General features: G+C 34.2%; 1 protein-coding gene across 3 annotated transcripts in view; it reads left to right on the forward strand.

Moving 5' to 3' along the window:
* Positions 1-20,786, forward strand: part of SPPL2A (signal peptide peptidase like 2A) — a 61,655-nt gene that overhangs the window by 10,398 nt on the left and 30,471 nt on the right. For 2 of the 3 annotated variants that reach the window (XM_074234683.1, XM_074234684.1), the window contains exons 2-5: positions 6,135-6,254; positions 6,602-6,778; positions 9,448-9,537; positions 15,667-15,800. In XM_074234683.1, the coding sequence (XP_074090784.1) occupies positions 6,135-6,254; positions 6,602-6,778; positions 9,448-9,537; positions 15,667-15,800 (521 nt within the window). Of the gene's footprint in view, positions 1-4,568; positions 4,637-6,134; positions 6,255-6,601; positions 6,779-9,447; positions 9,538-15,666; positions 15,801-20,786 lie in introns of those variants that run through there. The other variant, XM_074234685.1, reaches the window with a different exon arrangement.

The raw sequence follows: 20,786 nt of genomic DNA on the forward strand, positions 1-20,786 counted from the left end.
GGTATTTAAGAGAAAATTTACGTGTTTGGGAGTGAAATCACCTTTTTGTGTATTGATTTCCTTCACCTCTTGTAGTCAATTAATACTCTAGAATACATCATTTACTTATTATGTCTTCTCTTAGGTTCTGTTACATTCTATTCTCATATTTCTTCTTAATTTTCTTTTTTTTTAGGTTTGTTTTTTTGCAAGGCAAATGGGGTTAAGTGACTTGCCCAAGGCCACACAGCTAGGTAATTATTAAGTGTCTGAGACCGGATTTGAACCCAGGTACTCCTGACTCCAGGGCCGGTGCTTTATCCACTGCGCCACCTAGCCGCCCCTTAATTTTCTTCTTAATCTCTTGATATCCCCTAAAGTTCTGTCCTTGCTCCTCTTATTTCTACTCACTCTGTGTTGGTGATCTCATCATTTATAATCACTATTATGTAGAAAAGTTTCAGATTGGTAACTTCCCCTCAAATCTCCAATCTTCTATTTCCAAAAGCCTCCTAGATATAACCATCTAGATATTCTGCTATCATTGGCACTTTACACTCATGCTTTCAAATCTAAATTACTCATTTCTACTCCCTTATCCAAAACTCTTCTATCCTGCTTGGTTTCTCCATTGTTATTGGTGATATCATCATCCTCCTAGTCACCCAAACTTGTAACTTTGGAGTCATTTTAATTTTCCCTTTCTCTTTACCTTGTGAATTCAATTATTTGCTAGACTCTATAGTTCTTGTATGTTTGTGAATGTGTGGGTGTATTTTCTCACTTGCTACTACACTAACCATCCAAACTGGTTTATTTGTTTTTTACTTCCAATCTTCTCCTTTCTTCAGTCTGTTTTTGGTCTAATGGAAAGAATGCTGCATGGGAAGCCAGAAAAACCTAGGTTTGAATGACACTGCATGCCACTTAATTTTTTTTTTTATTTAAGAGATTGGGAGACATAAAGCAACACAATCTCTTTTTTATTATTTTTTTTTAGGTTTTTGCAAGGCAATGGGGTTAAGTGGCTTGCCCAAGGTCACACAGCTAGGTAATTATTAAGTGTCTGAAGTTGGATTTGAACCCAGGTACTCCTGACTTCAGGGCTGGTGTTCTATTCAGTGTATCACTTAGTTCCCAGTAAGTGCCCCATTAATATTTCTGTGACCTTCAACAAGTCCCATAATCCCTCTGGACCTCAGTTTTCTTATTTGTAAAATGAAGAACTTGAAGAAGATCTCTATGGTGCCTTTCAGCTCTAAATCCTATTTACACTGAGCATGTCATTGTGCCATTTCTCTGCTAAATATTCAGTGACTTCCTGAGTTCTACACAAAGTAATGAAAACTCCTGACCCTGTCTATTTAATATCCTCTACATCCTAGCCCCAAAACTTTCTCTTACTACTGCCCCTGGCATACACTTAGTTCCAGCTTAACTTGATTACTCTTCATCTTTTTTTAGGTTTTTGCAAGGCAATGGGATTAAGTGGCTTGCCCAAGGCCACACAGCTAGGTAATTATTAAGTGTCTGAGGTCAGATTTAAATTCAGGTACTCCTGACTCCAGGGCCAGTGTTGGTATCCACTGTGCTACCTAGCCACCCCCATTATTCATCTTTAATTCTTGAGTTGCCTCTTTGCATCACCTTACCTTTGCTCACTTTCATCCCTCAAATCAAAAATGGACATCCATCTCCTTCCCACTATTTATCTAATGAAATCTTACTGTTTGTGGTAAAACTCAAGTGCCATATCTTTCACGAATCCTTCTCTGATAGACACCCTGCTTTCCTTGTGTCCACTTGATAATTATAATATTCTCCCTTCTGTCATAGTTATTTGTATATGTTTTTCCCTTCACTAAACTGTAATCTTGAGAACAGTCCTCCATCTGTCTTTGTACCTCAGTTCCTAACACTCAACTTTGAATATAGAAGACATTTAATAAAAGTTTGTCAAATTGAATGCCTTGTAAGACAACTCTGCCCCTGTTTGCCCTTGTGCCACATGTCCCTTAGTCATATAATACTGAGTATTTGGATGTTTAGTCATAATCCTGAGTTAGATGTACCATGGTTTTGACTTAATATGATAGTTTCTGTACTCTTAATATACATGCAATTCCTACCTATTTGTGTATTTATAACCTTAATACTTTCATTAAAAATAATGTCTTTGTTTCAGAAGCATTCATTTGTAATTCCCTTGAACTATCTTTGTTTAAGGTGTACCTCTTTCATGAAGATTTCCCTAAATATTCTTGTTCAAATTAGCTTACATCTCTTTTCTCTGATTTTTTTGTAGTAGTTATCATACACTGATATCTTGATCCCCAGGGAGTGAAACTTCAGAAGATAAAATTATTTGTTTACAAGACAGTATTTAAGAATAAGAATTTCTGGACTTTGGCTTGAAATATAAGATTAATGAATTTGTCACCAGATAGAGAGAGAGAGAGAGAGAGAGAGAGAGAGAGAGAGAGAGAGAAAGTATACCTAAAATGAGCTGGTAAAAATGTATTTGCATATAATCTTTATGAATTTAATCAAAAGGGCTTTAAGAAGTGGGGGGAGGATAGAGAAAACTGCTTAAGTCTATCTATACCAAACTTTTCATCATAGAGATTAGATACTATAAAGGAAGAAAAAGACCAGTAAAGGTTCCCAGTAATTTGTAAAAGATAAATTCAAGCAAGAAGCTAGTCTAAGATAATTTTGGACTTAGGCTAAAAGCCTAAGCTTAAGCCATGACCTAAGATGATGACTACAGAAATACATAAATACATAGAGTATGGGTAATAAGATTAAGAAAACAGTCCATAGAGAATTGGTGGGATGGGTATTCATGACTGGAATATGGCTCTAGAAGGGAATTCATTATTCAGAAAGCAGATAATAGAAAAATAAAGGGCAAAAGTAGGGGTACAGCAAAAAAGCATTCTATATATTAAGAAGATATACTTATTTTAAGATACTCAGAAATCAGAGAATGCCTAATGGTTTAAAAAAATACAAAAGAAGTAAGATTATTGTAGGGAATAAAAGTCTACCTCATTAGGAGGGAAAAGTTGATGAATTTAGGGGAAAAAAATTCTGACAGTTGTGATGAAGGATTTCAAATTTTCAGATTCATTCTGTGACAAGCACAACATCAAATAATATCCATTGTATTGGTTCATGTTTCCTCTTCTTTCTGACATGATTGTTGGAGGTAAGAGAAGGGAGGAGTTAGAATCACAGTGAATTCTTATAGATGCCTAAAGCCCTCAGAGTGCTTCTGTGAAAGTAAGCCAAGTTCTTATGACATTTACCATTCATGTGGCACTAAGTCATTTCCTACTTTATCATTTTGGAGTTTGTTTTATTGATGCATCATGATATTATGTAACTACCTTCTCTTGTTACTTGAGAAAAAATAGTAAGCAAGACCATTTGATGCAGTGCCTGTGTCTCACAGCCCACAGAATGCACCATTCTATACCACTTGTCCCTGTCACTTCAAGGAAATCTGTCTTGTATTAATCAGATCAGAGGTTTCAAAGAATAATTCTAATTTTAGTAATAATGACTAACTTTTATACAAATTTTTAAGGTTTGCAAAGCTCTTTACATATATTTTCTCCTTTGATCCTTACAACAACAGAGAGATAAATTCTACTGTAATCTCCACTTTTCAGATAAGGTAACTGAAGATAAGGGAAACTTAAGTAACTCACCCAGAGTCTTATAGCTTGTGGATGAGATGAAAATCAAACCAAGATTTTCTGAATACAAGTCCAGTTCTCTGTCCACCATGCTGAGTAATAGTCAATGTTTATATGGTCCATTAAAACTTGCAAAATAATTTCTTCACAACAGTCCTGTGTGAGAGATAATACATGTAACAAACAGCTATTGTCTGAGGCAGAATTTGAACCTAAGTCTCCTGATTTCATTCTCAGTAATCTTTCTGCTTTGAGTGAAGTAAACACTTCACTTTTGAATTTGTGATAGAAAAAAAAGCCAAGCATAATCTAATATGTATTGTATTTGGGTAGAGTCTATTTCAGAGGGTTAAGAGAAAGGACAAGCTACACCAGATTTTCCCTTCTTTATAGGGCAATGGATAAGCAAGTGTAGCTGCAGTTTACCTGCACATTAGCAAAACATCTAATAAAACCATGTCTTTTTTTTTGTGGAAAAGATGGTGAGAAATAAACTGGACAATATTATAATTCATTGAATTCAGGATCAGTTGAATTACTGCAGCCAAAGAATAATCATTAAAATATAATGTTACTGGGGAGGGAGATCTCTAGTGCAATGTCCCAGGGATTTCTTCTTGCTTCAGTGCTATTTAACTTTCAAGTACTTGTTTGAATTAAAGGCATAAATGTCATGCTTCTAAAATTTGCAAACAGCCCTAAACTGGGAAGGAAAAGTAACATATTTGATGAAAAGAAAGAAAAATATTTTGATATTAGACTTTGAGGCCAAATAAAATTTAATAAGGATAAATATAATATCTTATACTTTTGTTGGAGGGGAAAAAACAGAAAACAAAGCAAAATGGCAGGGGTAGGATTGAATGGCATCTTTTTTTTTTTCAGATAAACTCAGTATGTGTCAACGTGTGAAATGGTAAACAAACAATGCCGTTTTAGTTCATATTAGAGAGGTATGGTATTCAAAATTATCCTAACAAGTTCTAGATGCCACATTTTAAAGAGAGTATTTGATAATCTGAAGAGGAAGTTATCTAGAGTTATCTCTAAAGTTATCTCTAAAATAAAGAAGGACTTCTTGATTATATCATATAAAGATTATTGAAGGAATTGAATATTTAGCCTACAGATTAAAAGACTCAGGGAAGATATCTACATATATGTGTGTGTGTGTGTGTGTGTGTATACACATACATACATACATACATACATATATTCATATATTTGAAGGGCTGCCTTGTGATAGTGGGATTTGATTTGATCTGCTTGACCCCTGAGGACCAGAACTAGGAGCAATGGATAAAAGTTGCATAGTCTGATTTTGCCTTCATGTAAAGAAAAACTTATTAATAATTAGAACTCTGTTAAAGTGGGAGTGAGCTGCTCCTCCAGGTTGCCAGTTTCATCTCACTGGAAGTCTTCAGGCAAGGGTTTAATGGCCTCTTATTGTCTTCTTTGTCAGGTTCAAGTTGAACTTGATGGTCTCTCCCAGCTCTTAAATTTCATGATTATAAGGCATACATTTTCTTGAGAGTCAAGACCAGCTCTTCAACTTCTTTTATATTTTTTGCAATATTTAAATCAGCAAAGTGGGTATCTGTGTGATAGGAAGATTAAGAGTATTGACCAATTATCAAGTAACTTTTGTCTGTGTTCCTAATGAATACTACTCCATTTGGTATGCAGAGTATCTGTAGTTGGTATCTGGGTGTGGAAGGTTAGGTATTCCCATTGTATTTTATTTCATACCTACAAAATGACAAGCAACATTTTAAATGATTTGGAAGTAAAATAATAGAGTAATGAATCTATCATATCATTGTAATCATCTTCCCCAGAATTTTACCAAGGCCCTGAAATACACTTGCACAAAAAATTGTGATTGTAACCTAAAAAGCAACAGTACATAGTTTGTGCATGGATCCATCTGATCATCCATCTCTGGACTCCAAAAATTTTCTTTGGCTGTCTGCCCCTACCCATTGAATGAAATGTTCTCTCTCCTCTACTCTGACTACTGACCTTCCTGACTTCCCTTAAGTCCCAACTAAATTCTCATCTTTTCAGGAAGCCTTCCCCAACCCCCTTAATTCCAGTGCTTCCCTCTTTGAATTATATTCTTTTTATCCTGTACATACCTTGTTTTGTATGTGTTTGTTTGGGTATTGTCTAGCCCATTAGAAAACTTTGAATTCAAGGACTATTTTGGGCCTACTTTTGTACCCCTTCACTTAATACAGAGTCTGGCACACAGCAGGCACTTAATAAATGTTAATTGATTGATCGTGGTTGCAGTCTTAAAATATTCTTAAGCAAGAAGCAAGTCCCTTCAAATTTCAAAGATTTTTCCCAAGAAAATGTGGTTATGTAATATGATGGCTAATTTTGTAACCAATAAATCTTTAAGTTATTAATAAACAAAATTGTATCTGTCAAAATTTTTGTTCTTAGACAGCTGCTCAGGAAGGAATCATACATGCATCTGGAAATGGAACTCCATTACAATCCAAGGATTACTGCATGCTATATAATCCCTATTGGACAACTCTTCCCACTACAATTGAAAATGCAGTAAGTAATTGATAGGAAAATGGAGATAGTGAGAATCAATTTTGATTAGTTTTATCATATACAGGGCCACTAAGCAATGCATGGTGGTGAAGTAATGATGAATAGTGATTTTGCTTATTTCATTCTCTTGGTTGTTATGAACCATAGCCTGTAGAATGATAAGTGTGGGAGTTTTCTCATAATTATACATAAGAATGAATTTACATCAATTGATGTATTTGATTTACAAGATTGATGTGTCAAACTAATCCTGCTTTCTTATGAAGTAGCATCTTGGGGGGGGCGGCAAAATTGAGAAGGGAGTTAATTAATTACCTTGTAAATTAAGATATTTCCTTCATTTGCAGACTTCACTTAGTTTGGAGAACCTGACCACTCCTCTCTGCAATTCATCAGACATTCCTTCCACTGGAATAAAGAACAAAGTATTTGTAGTGTCATGGGGCACCTGTGATTTTCTTGAAAAAGCTAGGGTTGCACAAAAAGGCGCTAAAGCATTGCTGGTTGCCAATGGCAGTTTACATGTAAGTATGAATAGGTTTTTAAAAATCAGCAAAAAGCACAATCAAAAAAATAGGTACAAATGACCACAATCACATAAAGTAGAAAAGCAAAAATCAGTTTATCAGTTATCATACATTAAGCACCTACTGTGTACTTGCATTGTGCTAAATGCTGGGGATGCAAGTAAAGGCAAAAAAATATTTTCTGCCCTCAAAAAATTTATACAATAGATGGAAGATATTCTTAAAGGGGGAAGCTAGGGATGAACAAACCAAGAAAGACTTTGCAGAACTTTAATTTAATGCAATGTAATATATTACTTTGGCCCCAAAAGAAGAGATATGAAAGCCTACCTTGCTCCTTCTTTTTGGAATTGGAGGGCTCTGGGTGTGTCATACTGTCAGATTTAGTTGATATGTTGGTTAATTTTGCTAAACTGCTTTTTTTTCTTTGTTTTAAGTGATGGCCTTCTAGTTGGGAAGAGAAGACAGATATATTAGGAAATAAATGAGATTAAAAATAAAAGATAGCATAAGCCTGATTGTTCATGCCTTAGAATATTTTGTAACTCAACATTTTAGTTTTTTAGAAAGATTTTATTTATTTTGAGTTTTACAATCTCCCCCCCCCCCCATTCTTGATTCCCTCCCCCCAACCTCCACAGAAAGCATTCTGTTAGTCTTTACATTGGTTCCATGTTATACATTAATCTCAGTTGAATGTGATGACAGAGAAATCATATCCTTGGGCAGCTAGGTGGCTCAGTGGATGAAACACCGGTCCTGGAGTCAGGAGTACCTGGGTTCAAATCCAGTCTCAGACACTTAATAATTACCTAGCTGTGTGACCTTGGGCAAGCCACTTAACCCCATTTGCCTTGCAAAAAACCTTAAAAAAAAAAAAGAAATCATATCCTTAAGGAAGAAAAATAAAGTATGAGATAGTAAAATTACATAATAAGATGGGGTTTTCCCCCTAATTTGAAGGGAACATTTCATTTTTTAAAATACATTTTATTGACATCTTTTAATTTTACATCATTCTCAATTTTTAAAAGACTCCCTTCTTATCAGAGTAAAGCTTTTCTCATAATAGAGCAATTAACTGAATACAGACAATTAATTGAGAAAACCCTCAAGTAAAAAAAAATTGCTACCTGAAAAAGTAATTCCATTTGACAAGGAATATTAACACTCAGCCTAGTAGTCCTCCACCTTTCTACTGTGAGAAGAGAGATTTATTTCATTGTCTTTTTTGTGAAGTAATATTTAATTTTTCAGTTACTCAGAGTTCTGCTTTTTATAATTTACACTTTGAGCTATTATGGACAAAACTTAGTTTTTGTCAAATCCCTTTCCATTTTACCAGCAGTTTCTTCTCTCCAAAAAAGCAGTGATTTATGTTCTCAGGTTTATTAAATACTGGACTCTGTTTTCAATTGGGGGGGAGGGGGTTGTTCCTAGCTTATCTAGCCTTGCCCTATTGAAATATGTTTTAATCAATATCACGTAATTGTAATGACTGCTGCTTTGTAATTTGATCTTTAGTAATATTATGCTCCCTTCGTCTATATTTTTTCCTACAATATTTGCCCTGTGATTCTTTCTTCCTCCTCCAAGAATTTAGTTTGTCTAGTTTGAAAAAATCTATCTCCTTAGTAATTTTCATGGCAAGTCTTTAATCTGTGAATTAATTTAAAATAGCATTATTTTTAATATATTGGCTCAGCTTAAATATAAACAATGAATATTTTCTCATTTATTTGAATCACCTTTTATTTCTATTGTTTTGAACATCTTTTATTTTTATAAATATTGCTTCTGTATTCCCAGACATGCTTTGCAATTATTTTGAATGGGATTTATTATTTTGTTACAATTTTATGGAAATGTTGATTGTGTCTATATTTAGTTTGTTTCTAGCTATTTTGCTGAAATTTTTTATCCTCACCAATAGTTGCTGATTCTCTGGGGTTTTCAAAGTATACATTATGAGCATTTTAAGCAAATTCCTTGACTAAACTTTCTGTAACTATTTTAATGCTCATGGAATCAAACAAATTATATTTTATTTGATTTTATTTTTACCTTAATGATTTGGTGTTTATATTGTTATTAAAATGCATAGACTGTATTGTTAATTGAATTGGAAAAACACTTTGAGCTTCAATACTTTTGTTTCTAACATACATGCAATCTAATTTCCTAAATTCTTACTTTGTTAAAAGGATTTTGTGAAACTTATTTCATTCCCCTCTGTAATCAAAGAAGAGATTATAACCTATGTTATTTTGATACATAAGCATTTTGATGATTGCAAAATACAGTATTTGTGCCACAAAGAATGTTGATGAGTGCAAGATTCTAATGTCCCAGAATAATATAGATTATAATTTCTATTGAATTTTAATGCTCATTTCTCTGAGATCATTGAATCTGAAATTTTAACAATATTTGGAATAAGTATTGTATATGATGTAAATAATTTTTGTCATAAGAGGATTTGAAGTTGCATTTTTGAAGTTTTGATTTCAAAGAATCGTATAACATTTTGATATTATAAAATAATATGCTACTCAATAGGGTGACATTAAAAATTGTAAAGCATTTTTGCTTAATGATTTCAAATCAATAGTTTTTAATTACTTCTTTACTTCAGATATATTTTTGTAATACATTTTCTCTTTTAGTCTCCTCCTTTAGGAAATAAATCCGAATTTCAAGATGTGAAAATATTGATTGCATTTATGAGTAAGAAAGACTTGAGAGATATGCAACAGGTAAGTTAGTAATTTATAGTGTTTATTTTTAATGCCACTAAAGTCTATTTTCAATAACAATATTTTTCTAATTTTGTGATATGTAATGATTGAACTAATGTGGCATATTATAAACAAGGCTGTTAGGTGTCTTAGTAGATAAAGCATTAGATGTAGAATCAGGACAGTGATTTCAGATCCAGCTTCAGACACTTATTAGTTATGTGACCTTGGGCAAATCATTTAACCTCTGTTTGCCTCAGCTTCCTCATTTGTAGAACAGTAATAATATTAGTAGTGATCTCCTAGGTAATAAAATGAGATATTTGCAAAGTGCTTTGTAAATCTTAATGTGTGTTATAAATATTTTTATTATTAATGGAAGCAGTGCAATTTAGTATACCAAGCATGGAACCATCCAAGCTCTGTTTGAAAAAATTCTCACTTGATTTGGTCATTCCTCTTAACTATTATCCTCTTTCTCTTTCCTCTCATGGCTAAACTAATTGAGAAAGTCATTTAAACTTGGTACCCTTCTCATTTCTTTCTAAAACCCTTTGCAATATGACTTCTGATCTTATCATTCTACCAAAACTGTCCTTGCCAAATTTATCATTGATCTCTTAATAGTTATATTTAATGGTCTTTTCTTAATTTCCATTCTTCTTGACCTTTCCATGCCATTTGACATCTTTTCCTCTTGGATTCTCTTTCCTCTGTAGGCTTTTAAGACTCTTTTCTCCTGATTCTCCTCTTATCTTTCCAACTTCTTCCTCTCAGTTTCCTTTGCTGATTCTTTATCCATGCTATTATGCCCACTAATTGTGACTCTGGTCACAAGTCCAAGGCTCTGTCTTGGGTCTTCTTCCTTTCACTCTATTATAGTCTTATGCATTAATCTCATCAACTTCTATGGTCCAATTATCTCTATATAGTCATTAATTGTGATTCTGGCCACAAGCCTAAGAATGTGTTCTGAAAATCCTCTTTTTTTTACTCTATTATTGTCTTACTCAGTAAACTTATCAGCTTCTGTAGTTCAGTTATCATCTCATATAGATGATTCCCAGATCTCTATCTATCCTCAGTCTCTCTGCAGAACTGTAGTTATGCATCTACAGTGACCTCTTAGACATCCCCAATTTGATGTTCCAAAACCATTTCAAATTCAATGTGACCAAAACAGAAGTCTTTATTTTTCCCATTGAATTCCCTTATAGCTCTCAAGGATACTACCATCTTCCCAGTCACTATATTGCAACCTTAGTGTCATCTCTGATTATTCATTCGCATTCCATGTATCCAAACCACTACCAAATTTCATCACTTAGACCTTCACAGTATCTCTCCTTTTATATCCTTTTCTCTCCATTAATACAACCACAGCTCTAGTTCAGACCCTTATCACTTTTCACCTACTCTACAACAATTGTCTGTAACCCCTCAAGTCTCTCTGCCTCATCTCTTCCTACTCAAATTCATCTTCCATTCAGCTGTTAAAATACTCTATTACCTTCCTACTCAGCAATTTCCAATGACTCCCAGTTACCTACATTCTCAAATATAAAAACTTCTGTAAAGCATTTAAATGTCTGTATGCCTAGGCTCACATTTGACAGTGTCTCACCTGACCCCATGCTTTCGGGTTTGCTATCCCTTATGCCTATGATGCCTTGGCTTTTCACCTCTGCTCTTTGCTTTAAAATTCAGATCAAATTCTGCTTTATATGGGAGATCTATTCTCATTCCTCCAACTGTTAACACTTTCCCTTTTCAGATTGCCTTTATCTATACTTTCCCCCCCATTAGAGTGTACATTCCTTAAGAGCAGAGGCTATTTTTTTATGCTTTACTTTATATCTGCAGTACTTGACTCAGTGTCTGACACAGAGTAAGCCCTTAATTCTTTATGACTGAATTTGACAGAAACCTGATTTCTGCCTCTAACTCTGTATGACTTTGAGCAAATCATTTAACTTCTCTAAGGTTCAATTTCTTACTTATACAATGAGGGACAGATTCATACCAATTCTAGGTCTGTTATCTTATGACTGTTCTCCTCTAGTATTTTTTTGGCTACTAACTTAAAGCCCTCCTTAGAGCAGTTTTTTGCAAGGCATTGGGGTTAAGTGACTTGCCCATGGATATATAGCTAGGTAATATTAAGGAGCTGAGGACTGGATTTGAACTCAGGCCTTCCTGACTCCAGGGTCTGAACTCTAGCCACTACGCCACCCAGTCGCCCCTTTAGAACAGTTTTAATACCTTCATTTCTGTCCCTCCAATGTTCTTTTTGCACTATCGAGGCTGAAATTTTAGGGAAAATGTCTTCTCAGCTCAAATAAACTGAAAATGACTAATAAAAGTAACTCGAATTGAAAGTGCCGGTGGCATGATGCTTAGTAGTAATACAGAATCTGCATTTCACCTCCTCTTTTTAACCAATAAAATTGAAGATTCCTTAAAAATAGAAGAGATTGTTGTCTTTAAGATTAGAGGAAAGGGAAATGTCCCTTAATCACCAGGTCTTGAAAATTCATGTCAGACAAGATGGACATGTTTTTTTCAGCCAAAAAAGAGAATAATGCTGTTGATGATCCAGGCTATAAAAGCACGAGCAGTTCTGGCTAAAGAAGAATGTTGTAGAAGAATGAATAAAAGGATTTGTTCTTCTTAATGGAAATTGTGACAATCCTTATGACTGACTATCCAAAATTTAAATCTCTTTCTTTTTTACTGGGTTTATTTGTGCTGATCTGTCAGCAGTAAAATGTCTACAATATAGCTCCTAAGAAAGATTCTTTTCTTTTTCTTACAAAATCCTAGTCTGTGAAAAGTGCAAACAGGAAACAAGAGTTCATTGCTTCTTGACAGCATCAGTTCTGATTAGTTTATAAGTTTTCACTGTAGAGAGAATTGTAGTCACAGGTTTTTTCATATATTCTAATATCACATTTTAGTGTTTTTGTATGGCAGTGAATTTTTTATATTAAAAGGTTGAACTTTGTAAAAGTACTCAGTGAAGCTGAACTTCACTTCTAAAGTTATTACAGAATTCTGTAAATAAGCTGGAGTTCAGGATGTTTGAAATGTTGCTATTCTTCTTGGTAGTAGTAATGATACCATCCCTGTGAGGATCATAATTCTTTCTTTTCAAAACTTTAAATAAAAGACCTTGTCCTTTGGGAGAGAAAAAAGAACAGTTTTAAGTGTTTTCCTCTTCCTTGTATTTTATGAACTGCTTCTTCATTTGCTCTTTATCTAGTTCTTGGTCACTGTTTTATCAAAATATGCAAATCATTATACTGTGACTGAATATTCATTATAGTAAATATTAATTTACAGCATCAATAAGGTCGGTGCATTGAAAACTGACACAATAAATACTACCCTGTGTCTCATTTTATCTTGAGAACAATGTGAGCCCCAAGAATGCTTTCAGTCTCTTCACTAGGACAGTCTAATAGGATGCCAAGAGAACTGTACTTCACTCAAGGACCCAGTATTGTGCCCCGTAGCTCCTCTATAAAATGGGGGGGGGGTACATTTAATTGTAGCAGCAGACATTGAACAGTTAACTCATGGTGAGATCAGTTCATCTGGGTTAGCTCTCCCACTGTTCCTTCAACAATATAGGGATAAATAGAATTGATCGCCACCTTTGGCCAGAAGATCTTACCATTTGTTTAAATGGTTTTATGGAGAAGTTTGGAAACAAGAGGACAATAGCATTCAGCATCTAGTCCCAGCAGTAGGTAGCCTCTGAGCAATTGTTTGTGTTGTCTATAAAAATTCCAATTAAATGAAGAGCAAATAAAAATTTCTTGTCTTTTTGGCTAACTAAAAGACCTTGACCTTATTAGGAATAGAAAAGAACTTAAATCAAGCTCTGAGACATGATTTTAAACATCAGCTAGCTGCTAGTCTGCAAATCTAATCAGAGTAAAGTATATTCCATTACCTCTCTGGTTTCAGTTTCAAACTTATAAGGGAGAGATCCTTTACCTAGTTCACAGATTGGCATTTGGCTCTGGAGATACTGTTGTCTGTGGTGTGAAACATCAAATGAAAAACTCCCATAAGTTTTCTGCCAATGCATTTCTCAGCTAATTGAAGCAGTTACTCAAATAACATAATATTTTAAATAATTATGTTCATTAAAAGCATCAGAATCTTAAAAATAACTGAGATGCAAGACTTGGGAAGTCCTGAAGACCAGATCTAGTTATTTTGGAAATAAAACCTATACTACCACTATCATAGATGTTACTATACTCTTTGAAAAAAAAATAGACAAAGTGGCAAAATCAAGAAATATCTAGTAATCAGATCAGACAAGGCTATGGGGTTTACTCTTAACACATTCATAGTTGGGGCTTTGGGAACATGAGACCCATGACATGGTGTTATCCAAATTAAAGATAAGCTCTCCTTCAGAGACTTAATGAAAAAACTGATGGTGAAAGACTGTATTAGATAAAGTAGGTATATAAAAGTAGAAAATGAAATTGGAGTGAGATAGTACATGGGATGGACTTTTAGAGAAGTGTACACAGAAGCCATTATAATTTTGTTTTTATTATAGATTATTAAAACTTGTTTATGTACTCATTGACATAGGAACAGGAATTCTTTAACTCCTTTGAAGGGAAGTGCACAAGCTTTGGGATTTCTCTTAAACTCCTAATGTTGGTGCCATTCAGAGATTATCTCCAATTTATCCTCTCTCTCTCTCTCTCTCTCTCTCTCTCTCTCTCTCTCTCCCTCTCTCTCTCTCTCCCCCCCTCTCCCCCCCCCCATATATGTATATTTAAATCTTGATAAAAATAAAGTTATTTGTTGTCTCTTCCCCTTAGATTGGGAGATCCTTGAGGGGAAGGACTGTTTTTGCCTTTTTTTTTTCCCTATTCCTCAGGGCTTAGTACCTGGCACTTGGCAGGTATTTAATAAATGCCTTTTGACTTGACCTCACATAAAGTCTATTTTATCATATCTTTGGGTTTTATGGAGAAATGGTGAGAATTAGAATTAAATCTCAGGATTACTAAGAAATGCTGGTTTGAGATCATCCTGAAAATCTGAATCTATAAAGAACTCAGCTATTATAGCAGCACCTTTCAGTTTGTTTTCAGAGTAAGACTGGTGTTCTATGATGTGAATAAGGGTTCTGTTAGAACTCATCATCATGGAAGCACTTATTTGGTCATGACTGAAGTTGTTGGTTTTGACTAATTTAATATCCTCCTATTTTGTGTAAATTATACTCACCTTAAATAACTGAATAATATATTGTATTATAAATTGTGAACTTAAAAAATTGATGTTCTTTTTTAGCATCACTGATACTTACCTATAACTAGCTCCACCCCCACTATCTTTTTATTTTTTGTTTTTTTGCAAGGCAGCAGGGTTAAGTGCCTTACTCAAGGTCACACAGATGGGTGATTATTAAGTGTTTGAGACCAGATTTGAACTCAAGTCCTCCTGACTCTAGGGCTGGAGCTTAATCTACTGGGCCACCTAGCTGCCCTCCTTTCTCTCCTTTTGTTTGTTTTGGGTTTTTTTGTTTTTTGTTTTTGCAAGGCAAAGTGGTTAAGTGACTTACCGAAGGTCATGCAGCTAGGTAGCTATTAAGTGTCTGAGGCCTGATTTGAACTCAGGTCCTCCTGACTCCAGGGCCAGTGCTCTATCCACTGCACCACTCAGCTGCCCCCTTTTCCCTCCTTTTTAACAAATTAGTACATCAAACAAGCAAAACAACAAATTCACTATATTAAAAAATGCATTTCTTATTCCTCATCCATCATATGCTACCTCACTATCTAAATACAGGAAGTATGCTTTATAAAAGAGTGGTCTCTGAAGTCACAATTAGTCATATTTATCAGCAAATATTTTAGTATTTAACAGTATTTTTAAAAATCGTATTATGATCATCAAAATATGCACTTTCAAGTTTATGTCAACCAGTGTATTTTTTAAGGAAAGCATGTGTGTCTTTCCCCTTAAGAGAATTTAGCCTCGGTCTGGTATTCCAATTACACAAATCTGGTATTAGTCACAGAGTCAAGTATAAAGTGTTGTTTGTATTAATTTTGTGCCTTAGAAAGTGTTCATTATCATATTTAAAATTTTTTTTTTATTTTTCAGACGCTTGGCACTAATATTTCTGTGATTCTGTATGCACCACCGTGGCCTAAATTTGACTATACTATGATAGTCATCTTTGTAATTGCTGTTTCATGTGTGGCCTTGGGAGGTTATTGGAGTGGCATCAGTGAGCTGTAAGTTGTATTAAAATTTAGTATATTTTAAATAAGTGGCAGAAAAGAAATGAGATTTTTTTTGGAAAAATTAAATTTTAAAGCTTGATTAGGCTTGATTAGATTAGTTATTTAAAGCATGATGTACTATAGGCCAAAGTTGTGAATCAAACCAACGAATATTTATTTGCTAAGCTCTTCTGTGTGCTAAGCACCAAGAATACAGATAGAATCAAAAAATACAATCCCTGCCACTGAGGAGCTTCCAATCTAATAGTGGAAGACAACACATAAAAGGAAACTGAAAAAAGGAATGAGGAGAAAGCTGCCTATGATGGGTTATTGTAAGGAAAGAAGTGAACCTTGCTAGTCCTGATCCTTCCTTAAAATGAAAGAAAATGAGTGCAAAGGCAGAGAGGTCTCCTAGGGTGAGAAGACCACTGGGGATTAGTAGAGAAAGAAGTATAAAGAGCCAGGAAAGAAGTCCAGAGAAGAATGAATGAAGCTTGAAGCTTTGTTGACCTTTACAGACTGGTTAGTTCATAGGTACCTGCCATATGGCCATATTCTTGTATATAGTTCTTTTTAAGGGGAATTAGAATGCCCAAACTAATATTTTTTAAAAAATTGAAAACATATTTCCTCTTACTGTTGGGATTGTGTGGTCAACTTTTAAAAAAGGCCAACACAACATTATTTCTTATGTTAAAATTCTAGTAGAGTATATATATAATCTTTTTTTTTAATTTTTATTAAAGATATTATTTGAGTTTTACAGTTTTCCCCCAATCTTGCTTCCCTCCCCCCACCCCCACCCCACAGATAGCACTCAGCCAGTCTTTACTTTGTTTCCATGTTGTACCTCAATCCAAATTAGGTGTGATGAGAGAGAAATCATATCCTTAAAGAGAACAGAATTCTCAGAGGTAACCAGATCAAACAATAAGACATCTGGGTTGTTGTTTTTTTCCTGAATTAAATGGAATAGTCCTTGAACTTTGTTCAAACTCCACAGCTCCTTATCTGGATACAGATGGCACTCTCCTTTGCAGACAGCCCAAAATTGTTCCCAATTGTTGCACTGATGGAATGAGCAAGTCCTTCAAGGTTGAACATCACTCCCATGTTGCTGTTAGGGTGTACAGTGTTTTTCTGGTTCTGCTCATCTCACTCAGCATCAGTTCATGCAAATCCCTCCAGGTTTCCCTGAAATCCCATCCCTCCTGGTTTCTAATAGAACAATAGTGTTCCATGACATACATATACCACAGTTTGCTAAACCATTCCCCAATTGAAGGACATTTACTGGATTTCCAATTCTTTGCCACCACAAACAGGGCTGCTATAAATATTTTTGTACAAGTAATGTTTTTACCCTTTTTCCTCATCTCTTCAGGGTATAGACCCAGTAGTGGTATTGCTGGGTCAAAGGGTATGCACATTTTTGTTGCCCTTTGGGCATAGTTGCAAATAGCTCTCCAGAAGGGTTGGATGAGTTCACAGCTCCACCAACAGTGTAATAGTGTCCCAGATTTCCCACATCCCTTCCAACAATGATCATTATCCTTCCTGGTCATACTGGCCAATCTGAGAGGTGTGAGGTGGTACCTCAGCGAAGCTTTAATTTGCATTTCTCTAATAATTAATGATTTAGAGCATTTTTTCATATGGCTATGGATTGCTTTGATCTCTTCATCTGTAAATTGCCTTTGCATATCCTTTGACCATTTGTCAATTGGGAAATGGCTTTTTGTTTTAAAAATATGACTCAGTTCTTTGTATATTTTAGAAATGAGTCCTTTGTCAGAATCATTAGTTGTAAAGATTGTTTCCCAATTTACTACTTTTCTTTTGATCTTGATTACATTGATTTTATCTGTGCAAAAACTTTTTAATTTAATGTAATCGAAATCATCTAATTGGTTTTTAGTGATGTTCTCCAACTCTTCCTTAGTCATAAACTGTTCCCTTTTCCATAGATCTGACAGGTAGACTAGTCCTTGATCTTCTAATTTACTTATAGTATTTATGTCTGTGTCCTGTAACCATTTGGATCTTATCTTGGTAAAGGGTGTGAGGTGTTGGTCTAATCTAAGTTTCTTCCATACTAACTTACAATTATCCCAGCAGTTTTTATCAGAGGGAGTTTTTATCCCAGTGGCCTGACTCTTTGGGTTTATCAAACAGCAGATTACTATAATCCTCTCCTGCTTTTACACCTAGTCTATTCCACTGGTCCACCACTCTATTTCTTAGCCAATACCAAACAGTTTTGATGACTGATGCTTTATAATATAATTTTAGATCGGGTAGTACTAAGCCACCTTCGTTTGCTTTTTTTTCATTAAGCTCCTGGCAATTCTTGACTTTTTATTTCTCCATATGAATTTACTTACAATTTTTTCTAGCTCATTAAAGTAATTTTTTGGAATTTTGATTGGTAGGGCACTAAACAGATAGTTTAGTTTTGGTAGAATTGTCATTTTTATTATATTAGCTCTACCTATCCATGAGCAGTTGATATTTGCCCAGTTATTTAAATCTGATTTAATTTTTGTGAGAAGTGTTTTATAATTGTTTTCAAAAAGATTCTGAGTCTGTCTTGGCAAATAGACTCCCAAGTATTTTACCAAAAAGATTCTGAGTCTGTCTTGGCAAATAGACTCCCAAGTATTTTACACTGTCTGAGGTTACTTTGAATGGAATTTCTCTTTCTAGCTCTTCCTGCTGTTTGAGTGTGTGTGTGTGTGTGTGTGTGTGTGTGTGTGTGTGTGTGTATACAAGACTATTCTTATAGAGTTCTTCCCATCCATTTTGAGAACATAAAAATGTTTCCTTTCATAAACTATCTTTTCTTTCTCTCTTTTTGTTCCCTTTAAAATTTCATTTATTATATGTTTATTATTTATTATATTATTTATTATTTTGAATTTTATTCATTATTTTAAAACCCAAATCTTCGAGGGGCTTTAAAAAATCAGCCACCTAGCAATTCTGAAACTAAGTAAAACTAGGCCAGTGACACTTAACAGTGATTTCCTTTGGGTCATATTCAACTCCTCCTTTTTTAGTTATTCAGTCATTTCAGTCATGTTTGACTTCATTATTCTATTCAAAGTTTTTTTGGCAAAGAAACTGAAATGGTTTGCCATTTCCTCCTTCACTTCATTTTACAGATGAGGAATCTGAGGTAAATAGGATTAGGTGACTTGCCCAAGGTCACACAAGCTAGTATGTATCTTAGCCTAGATTTGACCTCAGGAAAATGAGTCTTCCTGACTTCAGACCCACCTACCTGCCCTTTTCCTTTAAGACACACTTTTGTGCAGTTTATTTTGTTCTGGCTAGATCAGAGAACACTTGAATGGAAAGATAGTTCCCGAATATTTCTCTTTGATAGTAATGGAAGAAGAACTTTAAACCCATACTTTTTCTATTTAACCAACTTTCTCTCCCTATCATTTATCCCTTCCTTGGACTACTGTTGTGCAGAAAGCTATAGAAAAAATGAGCTTAAAGTGAATCAGGAGGTCTCCTTCTTCTTCTATCCAAAAGGTGTTAAAATTCCAGAGCTAAATCTAGAAAAGAAATTCTCCCTTCTTCCCTCAAGCATGCTAGAATACCTTATAAACATTCATTTTTATACTTGCTCAAATTTGGTACATCTTATGAACAGGTAGAAGTGCTAAAAAAGGGGTAAGGGGAGGAAGTGGGGGATAATGCTTTTCAATTTCAATTAACTTTTATACATATCCCTGTATAGATTTGAATTAATCATTCTTTAATTAGGTAGGAAGCTCAAATATTAAAATGGGTAACTAGAAAACTTCTGGGTCATGTGACCAATAAATAATTAACAGAGTAGAAGAAATTAAAAACCAAAGTGTCAAACTTCTCAAAAAAAAAATCAAAACAGAAAATAATAGGTTTGGAATGCAAAAATACTGACAGAAAAATTTCGTAGAAAAAATGGTAACAGTATTCAAAAGAACACGTGATATCTATACAAGCAAAAGTTTGATCTCAAAGACAAGGTAAAGAGAGGTAATTTAAGTATTATAGTTCTCTCAGAAGAACATGACACATCAAAAAATCTAAAAAGAAAACAAGAAATAATGCAGGAAAATTGCCTCTATGATACTGTTGCTCCTTTTTAATGCGTAGCTTCCATTGATTTAAGTCCTGAATAGACTTCAAAAGCTATAATTTACCTTCTTTCTCCCCTAATTCAATGTAGTCACAATAAAAGATTTAAAAAAACCTAAATTTGTTAATTTACTTCCTCCTAGAAAACTGAATAGATTTAACAACTGCCTACCTCTGAGTATTTACAGTGGTCATTATGTTTTTTTAGAACCATGAATTTTGAAAATATTAGACACTCCCACATATAAAAATTCCAAAACCAAATAATTTTAGTGTTTATACCATTGCTTACCTCCATCAGAATGGAGAATTAGTATTTAAATATATATCTCTCATGAAAATCAGTTCTCCCTCAAAACTGCCAACATTAGAAAATAAATAAGGGAAAACCAGTGGAATCATCAAACAATAAACTTACTCTCCTTAACTCTTTAATTTAAAAGTACTATCCTTTGTGATACCTGTTCTAAAAACTTGTTTAGTACTAAAATCATAATCATGGATGATTTTTGAGAAGCCTCATTATTTTTTTCTGTTCAAAGTATTACACCTGAATTCAAGTTAGCCATCTCATAAATTTGTTTCTTTGACCTAAGAGAAATTGAAAAATAGAACTTTTTTATTCTAACTTTTTTCAGTTAGCAAATATTTGTATATTCTTCTTCCTACCACCTGACCCTCCAATTGAGAAGGGAGTGGGAGGAAGCACTTCTTGCAAATATGCATGATCAAGCAAAATATTTTTTCTGCATTATCCACTTACAAATTATATCTCTATATATGCCTGATAGACAATACAATATTAAAGGAGGTGCCTAGATATAGTATTACTAACACAAAAACTGTTTAATCCAGAAAATA

This window comes from Macrotis lagotis, chromosome 4 (genome assembly GCF_037893015.1).
Source record: "Macrotis lagotis isolate mMagLag1 chromosome 4, bilby.v1.9.chrom.fasta, whole genome shotgun sequence".
Lineage (NCBI taxonomy): Eukaryota > Metazoa > Chordata > Mammalia > Peramelemorphia > Peramelidae > Macrotis > Macrotis lagotis.